The following is a 15,785-nucleotide window of genomic DNA, read 5'->3' as shown; positions in this document are numbered from 1 at the left end:
GCTAGGCTGCATGTTTGCTTGTTAGAGTGTGGATGATTCTGTGGTTTTTGCTGGCATGTGTGCGTTGCTTGGGTATTAGGGAGAAGAGGTGACATATTATATTGTCCTGTGTGCAAGGAAGGCGCATAATGTAATGATTTGTCAATATTTGCGTGGGTTGAGTGGACATGCTTTAGAACGTTGAGTGTAGAAGAAATGTTGGTGTCTATGTACTTACTAGGTGGAACCTGGAAGTTAAACATAGGTGGAGGAAGGATGGAATTACGGATTGGAAGAGAGTGTTACGAGAGCGCATAATCTCATTTCGCCTGTCTCCACACTTCCCTACTGGGAAGTCACCTTTCGATTGTTCAAAGGTCGCTCTCCTTGTGCCAGGCTGTGTTTGAGCTGGATGATCTAGAACAAAGGTGTAAAACTAAACGGTCCAAGTAAATGACGTGAAAAAGAAATTGCGACACAACGGAAGATGAAAGAGTACTTTGACAGGAATAGAAAGGTAAAAGAAAATATAATACAAATTGGAGATATGGTGAAAATAAGAGCGCACCAGCAGAGTGTGCTTAATGATCTAAATTCACTCATAAAAGTAGAGTGATCAAAGTTTTCAAGAACGCAAACAAAACAGATGATGGCAGAGTTTGGAACTTGAAAAGCACAGTCAAAGAAAATGTAATACTAGGTACTCCACCAGAATATGATGTAGTCCGGAATTCCAGTCAGAAGAATGAATAGTAGGATGCCCAAAGTGCCATCTTATCTTAAACACTTTGTCATCAACAAGTAGTTCTTGCATTTACAATGAATCTATTTCTTCTACAGATAGTTTGAATAATATATATAAATGTTTGGGTATATAAAGGATATATTAATTTCTGAATGTATCTCTCAATTTTGTTTCCAGGACAAGTTAGTGATACTGTTTGGTATTTTGATATAAGATTACTATTTACATGTATATATTTTCTTTCAGGAGGGAGGAGTGTGATGTTGTAGCTCTTGGGTGAGAACATTCTATCTATGCTCAGGCTGCCTGTATAAAGAAGGGTTCTAGAATGTAGATTAAATCTAAGGTGACAGTTAGTCTAGGCTCGGCAACTTGCTGGGGTGTTGATAATTAAGCTCTTCACTTCACTTACCTGAACACCGGATCGTCTGTCGTTTGTATACACCCACAACACCACATATTTATCTGTAAAAATCAGTACAAACTAAAAATTTGTAGCCTTAAATGTGATGTAGTTCTCTTTAAAGAGGTGGGTCTTCAACTCTTTCCTAAATTTGAGCGGCAGTGTAGTGGTCCTCATGGATACTGGGATGTTGTTTCAGATTTTAGGTACATATGTGACCATGAACATCAGAGATGGTGAGCTTATGTGCACACCTATCGGGGGCAGCTGGTTTTGAAAATGTTGTTGACTGGCAAGGGGAGCCAGTGGAGTCCCACCAGGATAGGGGTGAGGTGATCATATATCTTCAGGCCCTGGATGAGACATGGTATGGCATGTGATATACCCTTCCCCTTAAAGGGTGCTAGTGTGAAGTCTGAGCATTACCACCATCCATCCAGATGCAAGAGTGTGAGGACTTGAAAAGCAGTTCTGAAGTTGCTTACTGGAACAAACAGTTTCACCTTCTTTATCAGAGAGAGAGCTGGTAGTAGACCATCTTTCTTCTTTTTGTTTTGGGACAATTTGTTCCTTCAGGGTAAGGTTGAGGTCTAGAGTGAATGCAACTGACTTTGCATTCATCATTTAAAGTTGTTTTTTTTGCTAAATAAATGGAATGTTGTCTTGGGTGGTTGAGCTTCAGATAGGTACTGGACATCCAGGTCTGGATGATGTTCACGCAGTGTTTGAGGTGTTGGATGTCTGAAGCAGAGGAAACTTATAAGTATAGTTGTGTATCATCAGCATGTTGGCGAATCGTGATGCTGTTATCTATGAGAAAAGCACCAAACAGCTACATGTAGAGCTTGAAAAGCGTTCTACTTCTATTTGGTGGTTTCATTGATGCTGTGCCCAGCACTCAAAGCTCGCTACATATGTACCCAGAGTGTTAGATGCGCAAACTTTCTGCATTATTTTTTACTACACACATCCAGTCCTACCATCAACTTGTATATTGATTTCTCACATCCATAGGCTTTTTAGAAACAGTGACATGCCCTGCTCCAAGTAACAAACCGAACACACCTGACTTTGGGCAACTCTTCCTATAAAGTCCCTGGCTTGCCAACTCTGTGTGAGATATAATGCTATCCTGTATTTGAGAATTTACTATTGGAAAGTTTTATAATTTACATTCCTCTTGTTAGTGGATTTGTCGTATTTTTTGACATAGTTGAAGAACGATTCCTGATAGATTGTATTTTTTTCCAAAATAAAAATAGATTTTACTGAAGATTTCTCTTGAGATCTTGTGGGGTTTTCTGTGGCACAAGGTTACTGTTAAACAGTTGCCTGCAGTGCCGTAACGAACCTTGAGGGGGCCCCCCTGCAGGGTAAGTGAAGGGGCCCCCTCCGGACTCAAGCTAGAGGTCCCGAGCAGAAGTGCGGTGCTGACTGGGCCCTCTGGAGGGTGAGGGACCCCCCGCACCACGGGGGCTGCAGGGGCCTGTGTTACGCCCCTGGTTGCCTGCGGTGCAAGAACACTTTTTAACTGGTCTCTTTTGTTTTAGGTTAGGAGCAACAATATGGGTCAGTTGATCTGGAATGTTTCACTTCCATGGAAACCAGAGGTAAGTGGAATATTCCATTGTTCGTTTGTCTGTTAAAAAGAACAAAAACAGGATAGCAACAGATCCACACTGGAGCACAGAGCTGTATGCATAATCTGCTTTCTTGTTATGCTTGTAGCAATTTCGCACTTTTCTGAAAGATAATTAATGATTTTGCTGGCTCAGCTTTTCTGACAATGTGTTAAAGGGAGTTAATTTCAGGTAAGCAATAGCTCTTCCCTCTGCCGCTGACCTCACCATGTGAGGAACACTCCATTAGGATTTCGGCAAAGGGTGAGGGGCGGGGCTGTCTGTCCCAGACCCCACTCTTTTTAGGGCCTTGCGCTACCACTGCTGAATGTATTAATATATCTATCTCAAAAGAAGACTTACCCACCTTTTGTGATATTTTATAATCAGGCAAGTAACATCTAGGTGGAGAAATATACTCCAAACAAGCCTAAAGACTCACGATTTGTAAAGTTAAAAGTGGCTTTATTTTAGCTATCTCCTCCCTAAAAATGCCTCCCCGTCAAAGCAATCAATGGGAAAATAAATTCCTCTGTTTATTTTTTCAAATTCTCAAAATAGTCCTCTTTCATATTTACCAATGTTAGCATGTATGATATCAGGCCACACAAACGTTTCTGACAGGCTTGGATTAGGGTACGAGGCTATGAGGTGGTGCACAAGGGATGATAATTCCTATTTAGTTATTAGAGCCCCCAGTGCATCAGAGAGACGCCTTAGAGTTCATTTACCGCTGGGGCCTAGAGATGTGGCTGTCATTAGTGCATAAGGTGGAGTGGCACCGGTGCTCAAGGATGTGAAGTAAACTTTTCACTAATTCTGTTTGCTCTTGTTGTTTCATGTAAAAGGTAAGTATCTCTGGGCCTCAGCCCTATTGACGGAATCTTTATCACTACTTAGCAAGCCATGTTACCTGTTAATTCTACTTTTTTTTTAGTTATGATGTGGGAACTAGGACCATCCAATGGCTTTCCAGAAAAGCCATTGGATACAATTGGGTTGGAGAAATCCAGATTTCATCCAGAACGCAGAATAGAGGTGAACCTGTGAAACTTCCAAGGCAAGCCCTTCGGTATTATTGGTAAAGAATTTGCTGCGTTTCGGACTCGTCCGCATTCACTCTTGGATTTATACGGGGCACACAGGGGCTACTCGGCCCAACCATGGTGGTTCAGGCCTTTTACTCCTGATGTCCTGGCGCCCAAGCTATTATGGATCCCACTCTACTGGGCAAAATACTCCTTCTGCACTTGGCTCTCAGTGGTAGCTGTGTTGAGCAGTCAAGGCTTCCTCAGGGAGGTTGTAGATCCATGTGAGTGAACACAACTCATAACTCAAAATGCAAGCAGTACGAGCAATAAATCAATGTCCTGCCACATACTGGTTTTTATATAAAAAGTAGTATTTTATTTCTTACTCTACACATGCAAAGAGTTGCGACATTCATATGCAAAAACGCAATCCCCTTGAGTCAGGACTCTAGTGGTCATCAGGTTAATCCCTGGCCCACCCCCCTTCATGTAACATGTTCAGGGTGATTCCCCATTTAATGGTGACCGCATCAGGGAATGCAAACTTTTAGGCCATACTCAAGAGTTCCTTTTTGATGCTTCAGGTTTCAGTCAAAGGTTTCTTTGGTGCCTCAGCACTTTTGGCAGTGAAACCCCCAGGGACTCAAAGACCTAGTTCAAGTCTTACCTGCACCTGCAGCACGGAAGCTTTCGGTGTTACAGCAGGTCCCCCAGCACAGGCACTTGAAAGCTCCAATCCTGCTCGTTAGGCTGATCGCAGTACACGCATCGGGCTCTCTGGAGTGGGGCGGCGGCTTGCTGCTTGCTCCAGGGATTGTGCAGCGTCAAGTTTACAGTGATTCGATAAGTCAAGTTCTCCCTGGCGGGGGGAATTCCGTCCTTTGGCTCCCAAGTGGAGTCCCATGAGGGCGTGTTGTTCTCCCTGGCATCTTCCTGGTGTATGAGGGTCAGTCAGGGCAGATCCTTCAGTCTCAGGCAATGGCCTGAAGTCTTTGATGATTTGCTCCTGGTATCCTCATTTATCATATCGGGTTTCCGTAGAACCTTCCAGACTCAATGTAGACTCCTAGGGTGCAAACACCCAGACCATGGTGGGCCCTCCTGGCATATGGGGTTGCTGCTCTGGTGAGCATAATTCCTGGCATGTGGTCACACAACTTCTTCAGCAGTGGACCCCTCTGACATACGGGGTCACGGCAGCAAGGCCATGTGAGCTTGGTGCCCTCCACACAGTGTAAGATACTTGGCACAGTCTACGTCCCCCTCTCCTGCCATATGGGGGGGGTGGGGGGCGCCGAAAACAGTCTTGCACCCAGGCTATGGTATAAATTGTGCATAGACGAATTCTCACACCTCACACATTCAGTCCTCACAGTAGGACTCCCCACAGGACTTCGCTCCCTCTAACGCTCTCATGTTTCTCACAGAGCACATTGGTCTTGGCAAGCAGGCAGGAGCTTATGCTCCAGGCTCCAGGGCAGGTGGTCTTCATTTTTTCTCAGTGATGTCCCCTCATCCAGCAGGGAGACTAGCAAGCCTTGACCCACAGGACTGGTCACAGGCCGTAGTTTTGCAGTGCTTCCCCTTCTCATACTGGCTTGTTGGTATATGATAATTGTATGGTGACTCAACCTCCCCTTCTTACATTCCTTTTCCAGAGACTAAATGTGATTTAGGGTCTGGGAGTTGAAGTTTTATGTTGGGGTTCTGCTTTTTTTGGAGTGAGCACTTCTTTTTATCCTCATTCATGAAAGATGTCTACCACAGCAGGCACAACTCCAAAGGTGATTTCATACCTGAATGTCAGCCACAGAGATATGTCTATCAAAGGGTTATCCCAGTCCCCCAGCCCTACTCTTTATGATTCTCTTATCAGCCTCATCTCCCTTCCCGAGATGTGTCCAGGCCCCGTACTTGTGATCTAACAATCAAAGAGCAGTCTTTGGAAAGGTAAAGTGAGTATTTTCCCTGTCCCTCAAGTGCATCCCCACCCAGTTCACAGGAATGCGGCAGTACACAAATATGTATGGGGCAATTCCTCTCCTCCTCATTTCCTTGCCAAGCCAGGCCGGCCTGGGCTTCCCAAAATGGAACTGAGTGTCCTCCAAAGAATGTACCATTGCAGGCTCTCAGTGTACATTTGCAGCACACTTTCTGTTCAGCACTAATAACTCACTGCATTGTACCCTCACAGGCACACATGCATTCAGCACATACACTAAGGTTGCCCGTACTCTTCAGAACTGATACTCTTCTATCTTAAACAAGGGTACACATTCATTACGTGCACGTTGCACAACACTGCACCCTTCATCAGGGCTCGAAAATTTCACTCGACCGCCTTCATAGTCAAGCTAAATTTAACAAGGTCGAGCTGTTTTTGGGTCCTACTCACCCTTTCTGGCGAGTGGAAAAAGAAACCAACTTTTGTCCTCTGTCTGTGAAAACGGAGCAAATGTGACAAGATAACAAGATTTAAAGGCATTTTTATTGCTCAAAAAGTTAATGAGCAATAAAGATGCCTTTAAATCTTGTTATCTTGTCGCATTTGCTCCGCTTCCACAGACGGAGGTCAAATAGGTTGCAGTTCGGTCGAGGACTTTTTTTAAGGTACTAGTCCTGCAGGACTAGTACAATTTGTTTGATTTTTCGAGCCCTGTTCATGTATTATACTTCACACAAGCATACATCCACCCAGTACATGCTGTCCCTGTGCATGCACAGCACTGCATCTCTCATATAATGTATTCCTCCCAGGCATACATACACCCAGTACAGTACTAACCACACATGTGCTGCACGGTACCGCTCCATCCTTGTACTGTTCCCTTTCCAGGCACATATACAACTAATGTACAGCCACTACTGTTGTGCCATGCAGCACTCCACATCTAGCTGATGCAGGCCAAGGATGAGTTAAGCACTTAGCATCAGAACTTCTAAGAAGGTGAATGAGCCTGTAGGCCTCACTCCAGGGGCACAGGGTAAAAAGGTCCCGTTCACTACTTCTGATCCCTACACGGAATGCTGCCACCTCGCACCACCTCTCTTGCTGCTTAACTCCTGGTGAAGGCTTTAGCCTTCCACCACTATGAGGGTAGCGCTTTGGACCCGGTCCAACAAGACCACAATCCATGATACATACCTATGTCATGCTGCAAACTCATGATCAGTGTTCTCCTGTGGCTACAGTTAAGCACTGAGTGCATGGCTACAAATCTCTTACCATGCCGAGGACTTTTCCGTCCCAATACAGTACCAATCACCTTACCTTTTTGTCAATGTTTCTCACACAGTTTAATGTGTGCTTAGCGCCTTTTATCATAGTAATTATGTCTTCCAATGAGAGTTCATGCTTTTGCCTCAGGTTTAGGAACATGGCTAATGCAACACTTGTTTGGATCGAAATAATTGTATCCATTGTAACAACGTCATACCAGGGGATACGCTAATACATCCCAAACAGGAGAACACATTAAATTGTCACAAACCTTTGATTGCAATTCACTCATGTGGTGTATATTAAGTGCCCCTGCGGTTTACTATACATTGGGAAGACAGAAAGGAAAATGAAGACGTGTTTGACAGAACACAAAAGCAGAATTAGAAATAAGAACATTAATTGTAGTTTAGCAATCCATTGGGAACAAAATCGCCATACCATTGCACAACTGAAATTCCAAATCATCGAACACATGCCTACACGTGAAGGAAGGTATAAATCTAAATTATTACTGCAGAGAGAAGCATTTTGGATAAAGAGATTGAACACCCTTATGCCAACAGGGCTCAATGATAAATTCGAAATGTCATGCTTTCTATAATTTACAATCACATATATCACCAGCATATACACACATAAGCTCCAATAAGACTCTTGTTGAGGAGACTGGTCTAAATAATGTTTTTCATGAAATGGACTGCATATTTCACCATTGGGATGGTGTTGAATCACATTTTGTTTTGTATATATTTCTTTTTTTGGAAAACAATTTTATTATTCAAGATTACACATATGATGCAGATCTCTGAACCCCAGAGACAACTGCTGCATAAAGATACAAAAATTGTGATTGACCATTTTACATTTTTAAAACAAGGAGAATATAAAAAGCAATACAAATAAAATCAAACTTTCTAAACAACCCCCCCCCCCCACTCAGCGCACCATCCACTTGTTCCGGAGCAGCGTAGCACCAATTTAAGCTGCTATCGGTCCACACAAGAGCCTACTTTCAGCAACCCAATATCTCACCAAGGAATCATGGGCGACCCACTATGTAATGCCACAAATAGGGAAACCCCGAAGTAAGGGACCCGGGGAATCACCCCGAATCCCGACCTCGCCTGCCCCCGACGGTTCAATCTCCAAACCGCGGTAATCTGCCCAGCGCCTCCTGATCTTATAATGCTTCCGGGGACATCTATAGCTTCAAAGATAGGGAGCTCCAAGCCCATGCAAAAGTCCAAACTATTTTTCCAAGCCGAAACTGTTGTTTTGTAAAATTTGACCACGTTGACATGCTGAAACTATTTTTAAACACGCCATGATGTTGTCTGTTGTAATAAATAGGAATGTCTATTTGGAAACATCAATCCACTCATAAACTTTAAGACTTAAGAGGAGGACACCGCATAGCGAATGGCAGTTAGAGTGTTGTTTAGGCATGATGGTATGACAGATTAGTGAGCATTCATTTGACCTACGCGAGTGTCGAAGGGTTTCCATGGTCACCAACCATAGCGCAACATCAAGGTTGTCCTTCTGTTATTTCGATGTCTGGACCGAGAGTTTACGTCGCGCGTTCACCAGAGGACTCGTAGCAGTCACAAATCTGATTTTGAAGGGGATATTATATTCAAGAGTTGGTTGTCGATTGAGGTTTTGGCAATGAAACTCAGATTCCTCAATAGCATCGATTAATTACATACTCTGTGAGATGATATACAGAGGGTTTGTTATCATAGTGTGAACCCATTCCAATATGCCGTACACACTAAGCAGAGGTTGCGAGGCTCGCAAGACTTTTAATGTGTTCATATGCTGAACGCCGGCAAATCAACGAGCATGGCTAATTTCTTTCGGAAAGGAGGCTGTCTGTGGTGCTGGAAAAGGCTTGAGTAGGAAAATAGGCACAACGAAGGACGTGACTAAGTTGAAGGTGAGGGTTGTAGGTTTGCGCGCAGATCCCATATTATTTTGATGGTTAACACATCGTTAGGTCGAGGGACCTATAAGCTGCGCAAAGCGCAGCTTCCGGTCCGGAGATCTTATGTTTTGGAGTAGGGCAGTTTAAACCCGCCTCTCTGCTCCGTTCGCTTCCATTGGCTGGCTTTCTAAACGGAGGCCAGCCATTGGAAGAGAAGGGAGTCACTCCAAACAAGCCCCGTCTCTTTCGGATTCAGAGCGGAGCTTGCGGGTTGGAGTGTGGAACGTGAGGCGGTTGTTGAGGTATTCGGGGCCAATGTCGTGGAGCGCTTTGTGTGCGTGGGTGAGGAGCCTGAGCGTGATCCTTTTGTCTGACGGGGAGCCAGTGCAGGTCTCTCAGGTGGCAGATATGTGGCTGTGGCGAGGGATGTCAAGGATGAGTCGTGTGGATGCGTTCTGTATGCGCTAGAGTCTTTTCTGAAGTTTGGCTTTGGTTCCTGCGTATAGGGCGTTCCCGTAGTCTAGTCGGCTGGTGACGAGGGCCTGGGTGACCGTCTTTCTAGTTCCGGTAGGGATCCACCGGAAGATCTTTCGGAGCATGCGCAGGGTGTTTAAACATAAGGATGAGATGGCGTTGACTTGCTTGGTCATCGTGAAAGAGGAGTCCAGGATGAATCCCAGGTTGCGTGCGTGGTCCGTGGGTGTCGGTGCGGCGCCCAGTACTGTGGGCCACGAGGAGTTGTACCAGGTGGATGGGGATGGTCCGATTATGAGGACCTCCATCTTGTCTGAGTTCAGTTTCAGACGGCTAAGTTTCATCCATTCCACCACGTATTTCATTCCTTCCTGGAGGTTGAATTTGGCGGTGGCTGGGTCTTTGATGAGGGAGAGTATCAGCTGGGTGTCGTCGGCGTATATCTACCAAAAACAGCGAAAATAAGGCACTCCACACAAGTTATGATGGAAGGGGCCAAGGGCAGCACCCCACACAGGAAAGCCAGGAGCAGGAATCAGCGTCCACGATGCTCTGTGCTCCTTTTGGGAAATTAAGCACTCATCACGTGCTGATCATTGCTCTACACGTCCTCTCTCACCTGGAGTGCTCTCCATGCGCTGGCAAGAGGACGGAAGAGCACTCCAGCACAGCTCTCCGTATGCTTATAGCAAAACACCACCCAATCCATGGAGAACACCTGGGGAAGCACAAGAGCAGGTAACAAGTAGCAGGCCAGCACATCAGGGTCATTGAAGCAAAGGGGCAATTCTTCTTGTAGCTCAGCAGGCTACACGACAGCACAACAAGCAAGTCAGTCCAATGGCAGTTCTTCCTGGCAGCATAACAGTTCCCTCTGGCAATGTGCAGTCTATAGAGCCAGCAGCATCTGGCTACAAGTCCATGCAGCTCCTCACCAAGTTTGCAAAAATGCACTTTACTCACACAAACACTTACTCAAAAAGATGACGCAATGGCAGGTGTGTATCTGAGAAATTATCACGTCCACCGATATCCAAGAAGATTAAAATTTAAGATAACCACAACTGGCCTCACTGCATGATAGTTACAAATTCCTCATGCTAACGGCACATACCCATTTCAACGACCACCGGAAACGTCGACATGGCAACAACTCCACTCCTCTGTCTCATGTTAACCTAACAGGGTGAAAAATACCCACGTTAACACTCGAAAAACAAGCATTTACATTGCAATGGTCTCGGCATTATTAAAGGTAAAGTTATTGGCATTGCTCATGACATTTTTTTTTTTTAAATCATAAATAAATGGCATTGTCATTTATATTGCCAATAGCTTAATAGTTAAATAAATGGCATTGTCATTTACAATGCCAATAGCTTAATCGCTCGCAAATGCATGACCTATTGCATTTACACCCACACAGAGCCACACACACAAAGCCACCCACACACACATACAGAGCCAGCCACACAGAGACACCCACACAGTCATTCACATAGCCACCTGCATAGAGCCACCCTCCCACAGACAGAGCCACAGAGCCACCCACACATAGAGCCACCTACAAAAAAAGCTATCCACACAGAGCCACACACACACACACACACACACACACACTCACACATACAGAGACACACAAACACACACACACAGAGAGCCACACACACACAGCCACACACACGGATACACACTGAGCCCACTACCAACTATTTGCGCTCGAGGCCTCTAAACCTGTGAGAAGAATGAATAAGATATGATGGGAAAAATAGACTTCGTAACCCAGGAGCACTGCTAAAAAGAGCACCTACAAGCTAATTAGCGAAATATGAGCAAAATGAACATATGAAGCAGTAAAAACAGTAAAATTAAGTGGCAGCTAAATAGAGAATTTGGGAGAGGCCCAATTCGACCTGCGCAACAGCAAAGAATGAGGTCATGATGGCTAGGCCAATGATGGATATGAACTTCTGTTGTTGCTGAATGGCTTTTTAAGTCACACAACTGAGGATCTCTCATGTGTTTTGGATACTGTAGTTTAAATTTGATACAGTGAGCCGCTGTTTATTAATGTGACAAAAGAGAAAGATAAAACCTCACTTCCGGTCCTATTGTAGAATTATGGATAATCTGGGGACACCCATACATAAAAACAAAAAGACAGACAAAGTCTCTAAAGTCAAATGATTAAAGGCGACCAGTACATTGTATAATATGGAGATGAAGAAAACTGTCTTCCCGACTACTACACTCACTAAAGTTGAATAGGAACTCCAGAAGAATGCTACATAGAAAACCACCACCTATGGAGTCACCAGACTCGCTTTAGAACTAGACACAGTACAGAAACTACGACACAAGATTGCTGACTATGCACTATATCTATTCATTAAAGGAAATTAGTTGCTGACACAGTAGCCCTGGATATTGTCCTTGACACTCGGCACACTACAATGGTGAGAATGGTACTGTCCAGAACAAGTTCAGATTCTGTCAAATACAGCGTTGAAAGGAAAAATTATGTCACACACTTCCTGCAACTCAACTGCTTTTTCTAAAATTACTAAAAGATATAGCTATCTCGTTACAGATGACATATTTTACATTGTTCTAATCCCGACAACTAACTTGCATTTCTACTGCAGTGCACTGACGATAAGTCCTAAAAAGGTAGCCAATTTCCTCAAGACTGATGTACTGCCGTTAACAACCGGTTTCAATAGAAGATGTTTAAGACAGTATTTAAGGCAGCCACTGAGTGACATATGCGCATATCTCCAAAATACACCACATCAAGCTATGATCCAAATTAAATAAACAATCACTAAATCGGCAGAAAACTACAGCTCGCACTGTGCAAGATGCCGTTTTATGGGCAGGTGGGAGCCACAGGCAGGCTTCTTGGGCTGGGGCGCACATGCCAATCCTCTGCGCTCCGCAGTGCCGGCCCGGGGAGCACTCCCAACTCAGGCAGATGTGGGCCTTGCAGCAATGAGTTTGGTACAGAATACGAGCCCCCCTCTGTGTGGAAATGAAGAGCACCTCAGAAGCCCCCACCCAGAGCACACCGCGCCAAGTCTAGTGAGTTGGGCAAACCTCAAGAACTCGCACGGCCATCAGCAGTAGTATTAATCAATCAATCAATCAATACATTTATAGAGAGCGCTACTCACCCATAAGGGTCTCAAGGCGCTGAATGGAGGGAGGGGGGTGCTGCTACTGCTCGAAGAGCCAGGTCTTGAGGTGTTTCCTGAAGGTGAGATGGTCCTGGGTCAGTCGTAGGTGGGCGGGGAGGGAGTTCCACGTCTTGGCAGCCAGGTAGGAGAATGATCTTCCTCCGGTGGTGGTTCTGCGAATCCGTGGGACGGTGGCGAGGGCGAGGTTAGCGGAGCGGAGCTTGCGGGTTGAAGTGTGGAACGTGAGGCGGTTGTTGAGGTATTCGGGGCCAATGTCGTGGAGCGCTTTGTGTGCGCGGGTGAGGAGCCTGAGCGTGATCCTTTTGTCTGACGGGGAGCCAGTGCAGGTCTCTCAGGTGGCAGATATGTGGCTGTGGCGAGGGATGTCGAGGATGAGACGTGTGGATGCGTTCTGTATGCGCTAGAGTCTTTTCTGAAGTTTGGCTTTGGTTCCTGCGTATAGGGCGTTCCCGTAGTCTAGTCGGCTGGTGACGAGGGCCTGGGTGACCGTCTTTCTAGTTCCGGTAGGGATCCACCGGAAGATCTTTCGGAGCATGCGCAGGGTGTTTAAACATGAGGATGAGATGGCGTTGACTTGCTTGGTCATCGTGAAAGAGGAGTCCAGGATGAATCCCAGGTTGCGTGCGTGGTCCGTGGGTGTCGGTGCGGCGCCCAGTACTGTGGGCCACGAGGAGTTGTCCCTGGCGGATGGGGATGGTCTGATTATGAGGACCTCCATCTTGTCTGAGTTCAGTTTCAGACGGCTAAGTTTCATCCATTCCACCACGTATTTCATTCCTTCCTAGAGGTTGAATTTGGCGGTGGCTGGGTCTTTGATGAGGGAGAGTATCAGCTGGGTGTCGTCGGCGTATATCTACCAAAAACAGCGAAAATAAGGCACTCCACACAAGCTATGATGGAAGGGGCCAAGGGCAGCACCCCACACAGGAAAGCCAGGAGCAGGAATCAGCGTCCACGATGCTCTGTGCTCCTTTTGGGAAATTAAGCACTCATCACGTGCTGATCATTGCTCTACACGTCCTCTCCCACCTGGAGTGCTCTCCATGCGTTGGCAAGAGGACGGAAGAGCACTCCAGCACAGCTCTCCGTATGCTTATAGCAAAACACCACCCAATCCATGGAGAACACCTGGGGAAGCACAAGAGCAGGTAACAAGTAGCAGGCCAGCACATCAGGGTCATTGAAGCAAAGGGGCAATTCTTCTTGTAGCTCAGCAGGCTACAGGACAGCACAACAAGCAAGTCAGTCCAATGGCGGTTCTTCCTGGCAGCATAACAGTTCCCTCTGGCAATGTGCAGTCTATAGAGCCAGCAGCATCTGGCTACAAGTCCATGCAGTGTCTAACAATATGGGGTCAGAGCCCCTGTACTGATACTCAAACTGTTGTTGATTTGGAGGCAACACCCCCTTTCAACCCAGCTCTGGCTCCAGGCGTATACGAGCCCTTTGTGTTAGGTGAGTATACAGCCTATACAAATGTAAGTGCAACACAATAATTGCACATGCCCTACCTTTTACCTACATAGCACCCTGCCTATAGGGCTACCTTGAGCCTATCTGAGGAGTGACCCATATGTATTAAAAGGGTAGTTTCAGGCTTGACAAGCATTTTTAAATGCCAAGTCACTGTGGCAGTAAAGTGTGCATGCAGGCCCAGCAGTGGCAGGCCTGAGACAGTGTTGAATGGCTACTTCTGTGGGAGGCACAAGCAGCGCTGTAGGCCCACTAGTAGCATTTAAATTACAGGCCCTGTGTATATGGAATACCATCATTGTACAAGGAACCTACAGGTAAATTAAATATGTCTAACAGGTGTAGACCAATCATACCATGTTTAAAAGAGAGAGCACATGCCCTTTAGCACTGAATAGCAGTGGTAAAGTGCTCAGAGTCCTAAGGCCAACAAAAAACAGGTCAGAATAAAATACAGACGGACGGCAAAAAGTTTGAGCCATACCCTGTAAAAAGGACCAGGTCCAACAGTAATATCGCAAGATTGTTCTTTTTTGTGTTGCCTGCTTGGACCATTTTATGTCTATTCATTTTTGCTGTGTCTCATGGTATAACAGTTTGCATATATTTTATTTTGCAGTGATTATGCTTCGCACACTTTGCAACTTCACATTAATTTTGTAGCCCCTCAAGTCAGACGTTTATATTTTTTTTCAAACACTGCTAGTGGCGTAGTGTGCTCATTTTCATATAAATGCCTTTTTAGTGTAGCATGTTTAAAAAGATTTCCTTTATGTGGTGTATCAAATTGGAAAAGCAAACACATTTTCTTTGTTGCTCCTTCTCGGCGTGACTTAAAGTTTTTTATTTCAGTTTTTAATATGGAACTGTTTACAAGATGTTATATTGCTGTCTTAGTTTCGATGTGTTTTGTGCACAACGCATTCAGGTAGTTTATAGTCATACATATACGTTGTCTCTTTGTGTTGTCTCTTAACGTCTGTTATGTTTGTTAATTGAGCGCTGAATTTTCACTTGGAAAATCGACGAATAGTTTCCCTATATTCATTTTTGCTGTGCCTCATTTGACCATTTTTCATGTTTGTTGTGACTTAGCATGCACATTTTTAGACAATCATCTCATGTCTGCTGGAGCGTATTATGGCCCATTTGAAGACCGGCACCTTCTGTACTTGTTCCACATGGTTACCTCATGGTTGCTGGCCCCTCATGTTTCCTGTGACTGAATATGGCCACCTCATGTCGCTTGTGACTGATTTTAATACAGTTTCCATCTGTCACGTTGTTTGCAGACGCCCTGTGTGATATTAGTTGCACATGACTAAATTAGTCACTGTATGTTTTGAACCTCGCAGTAAGTGTCTCAAAGAGCATGGATCCCATTTCCTCATAGCAGTTCTTGTAGTGCTTGTCTGGTGGGTCCTACCCTACTTGTCCTATCAGGTTTTGTGTGACTATGTTTCTTTTTGGGGGCACAAGACTTATTTTTCTTCATCAGACTGACGTAAGCAGTGGTCCGTTTGACCTCTGGGGACCCCAACCCAAGCATGTTCTATGATTTGTACCTCAGAAGAATAAACAACACTACATAAATAAGTATACATCAAACAAATGCATAAGTTATGAAATATTGTGTTTAATACACCGTCGGAAGATGCACAAAAATCTAAATTTTAATTTTAATGGGAGTGTTTTAAAATTTGGATTGATTTCT

The 15,785-nt window shown here is 45.0% G+C and overlaps 1 protein-coding gene across 2 annotated transcripts in view; it reads left to right on the top strand.

Annotated features, from left to right (window-relative positions):
* Positions 1–15,785, top strand: part of B4GALNT3 (beta-1,4-N-acetyl-galactosaminyltransferase 3) — a 751,466-nt gene that overhangs the window by 438,100 nt on the left and 297,581 nt on the right. For both annotated transcript variants that reach the window (XM_078673705.1, XM_078673706.1), the window contains one exon: positions 2,678–2,737. In XM_078673705.1, coding sequence (XP_078529831.1) covers positions 2,678–2,737 — 60 coding nt within the window. The remainder of the gene's footprint in view (positions 1–2,677; positions 2,738–15,785) is intronic.

Source organism: Lissotriton helveticus, chromosome 1_1 (assembly GCF_964261635.1).
Source record: "Lissotriton helveticus chromosome 1_1, aLisHel1.1, whole genome shotgun sequence".
NCBI lineage: Eukaryota > Metazoa > Chordata > Amphibia > Caudata > Salamandridae > Lissotriton > Lissotriton helveticus.
Note: the sequence above shows the minus strand (reverse complement) of the source record. Positions and strands in the feature narration are given on the sequence as shown.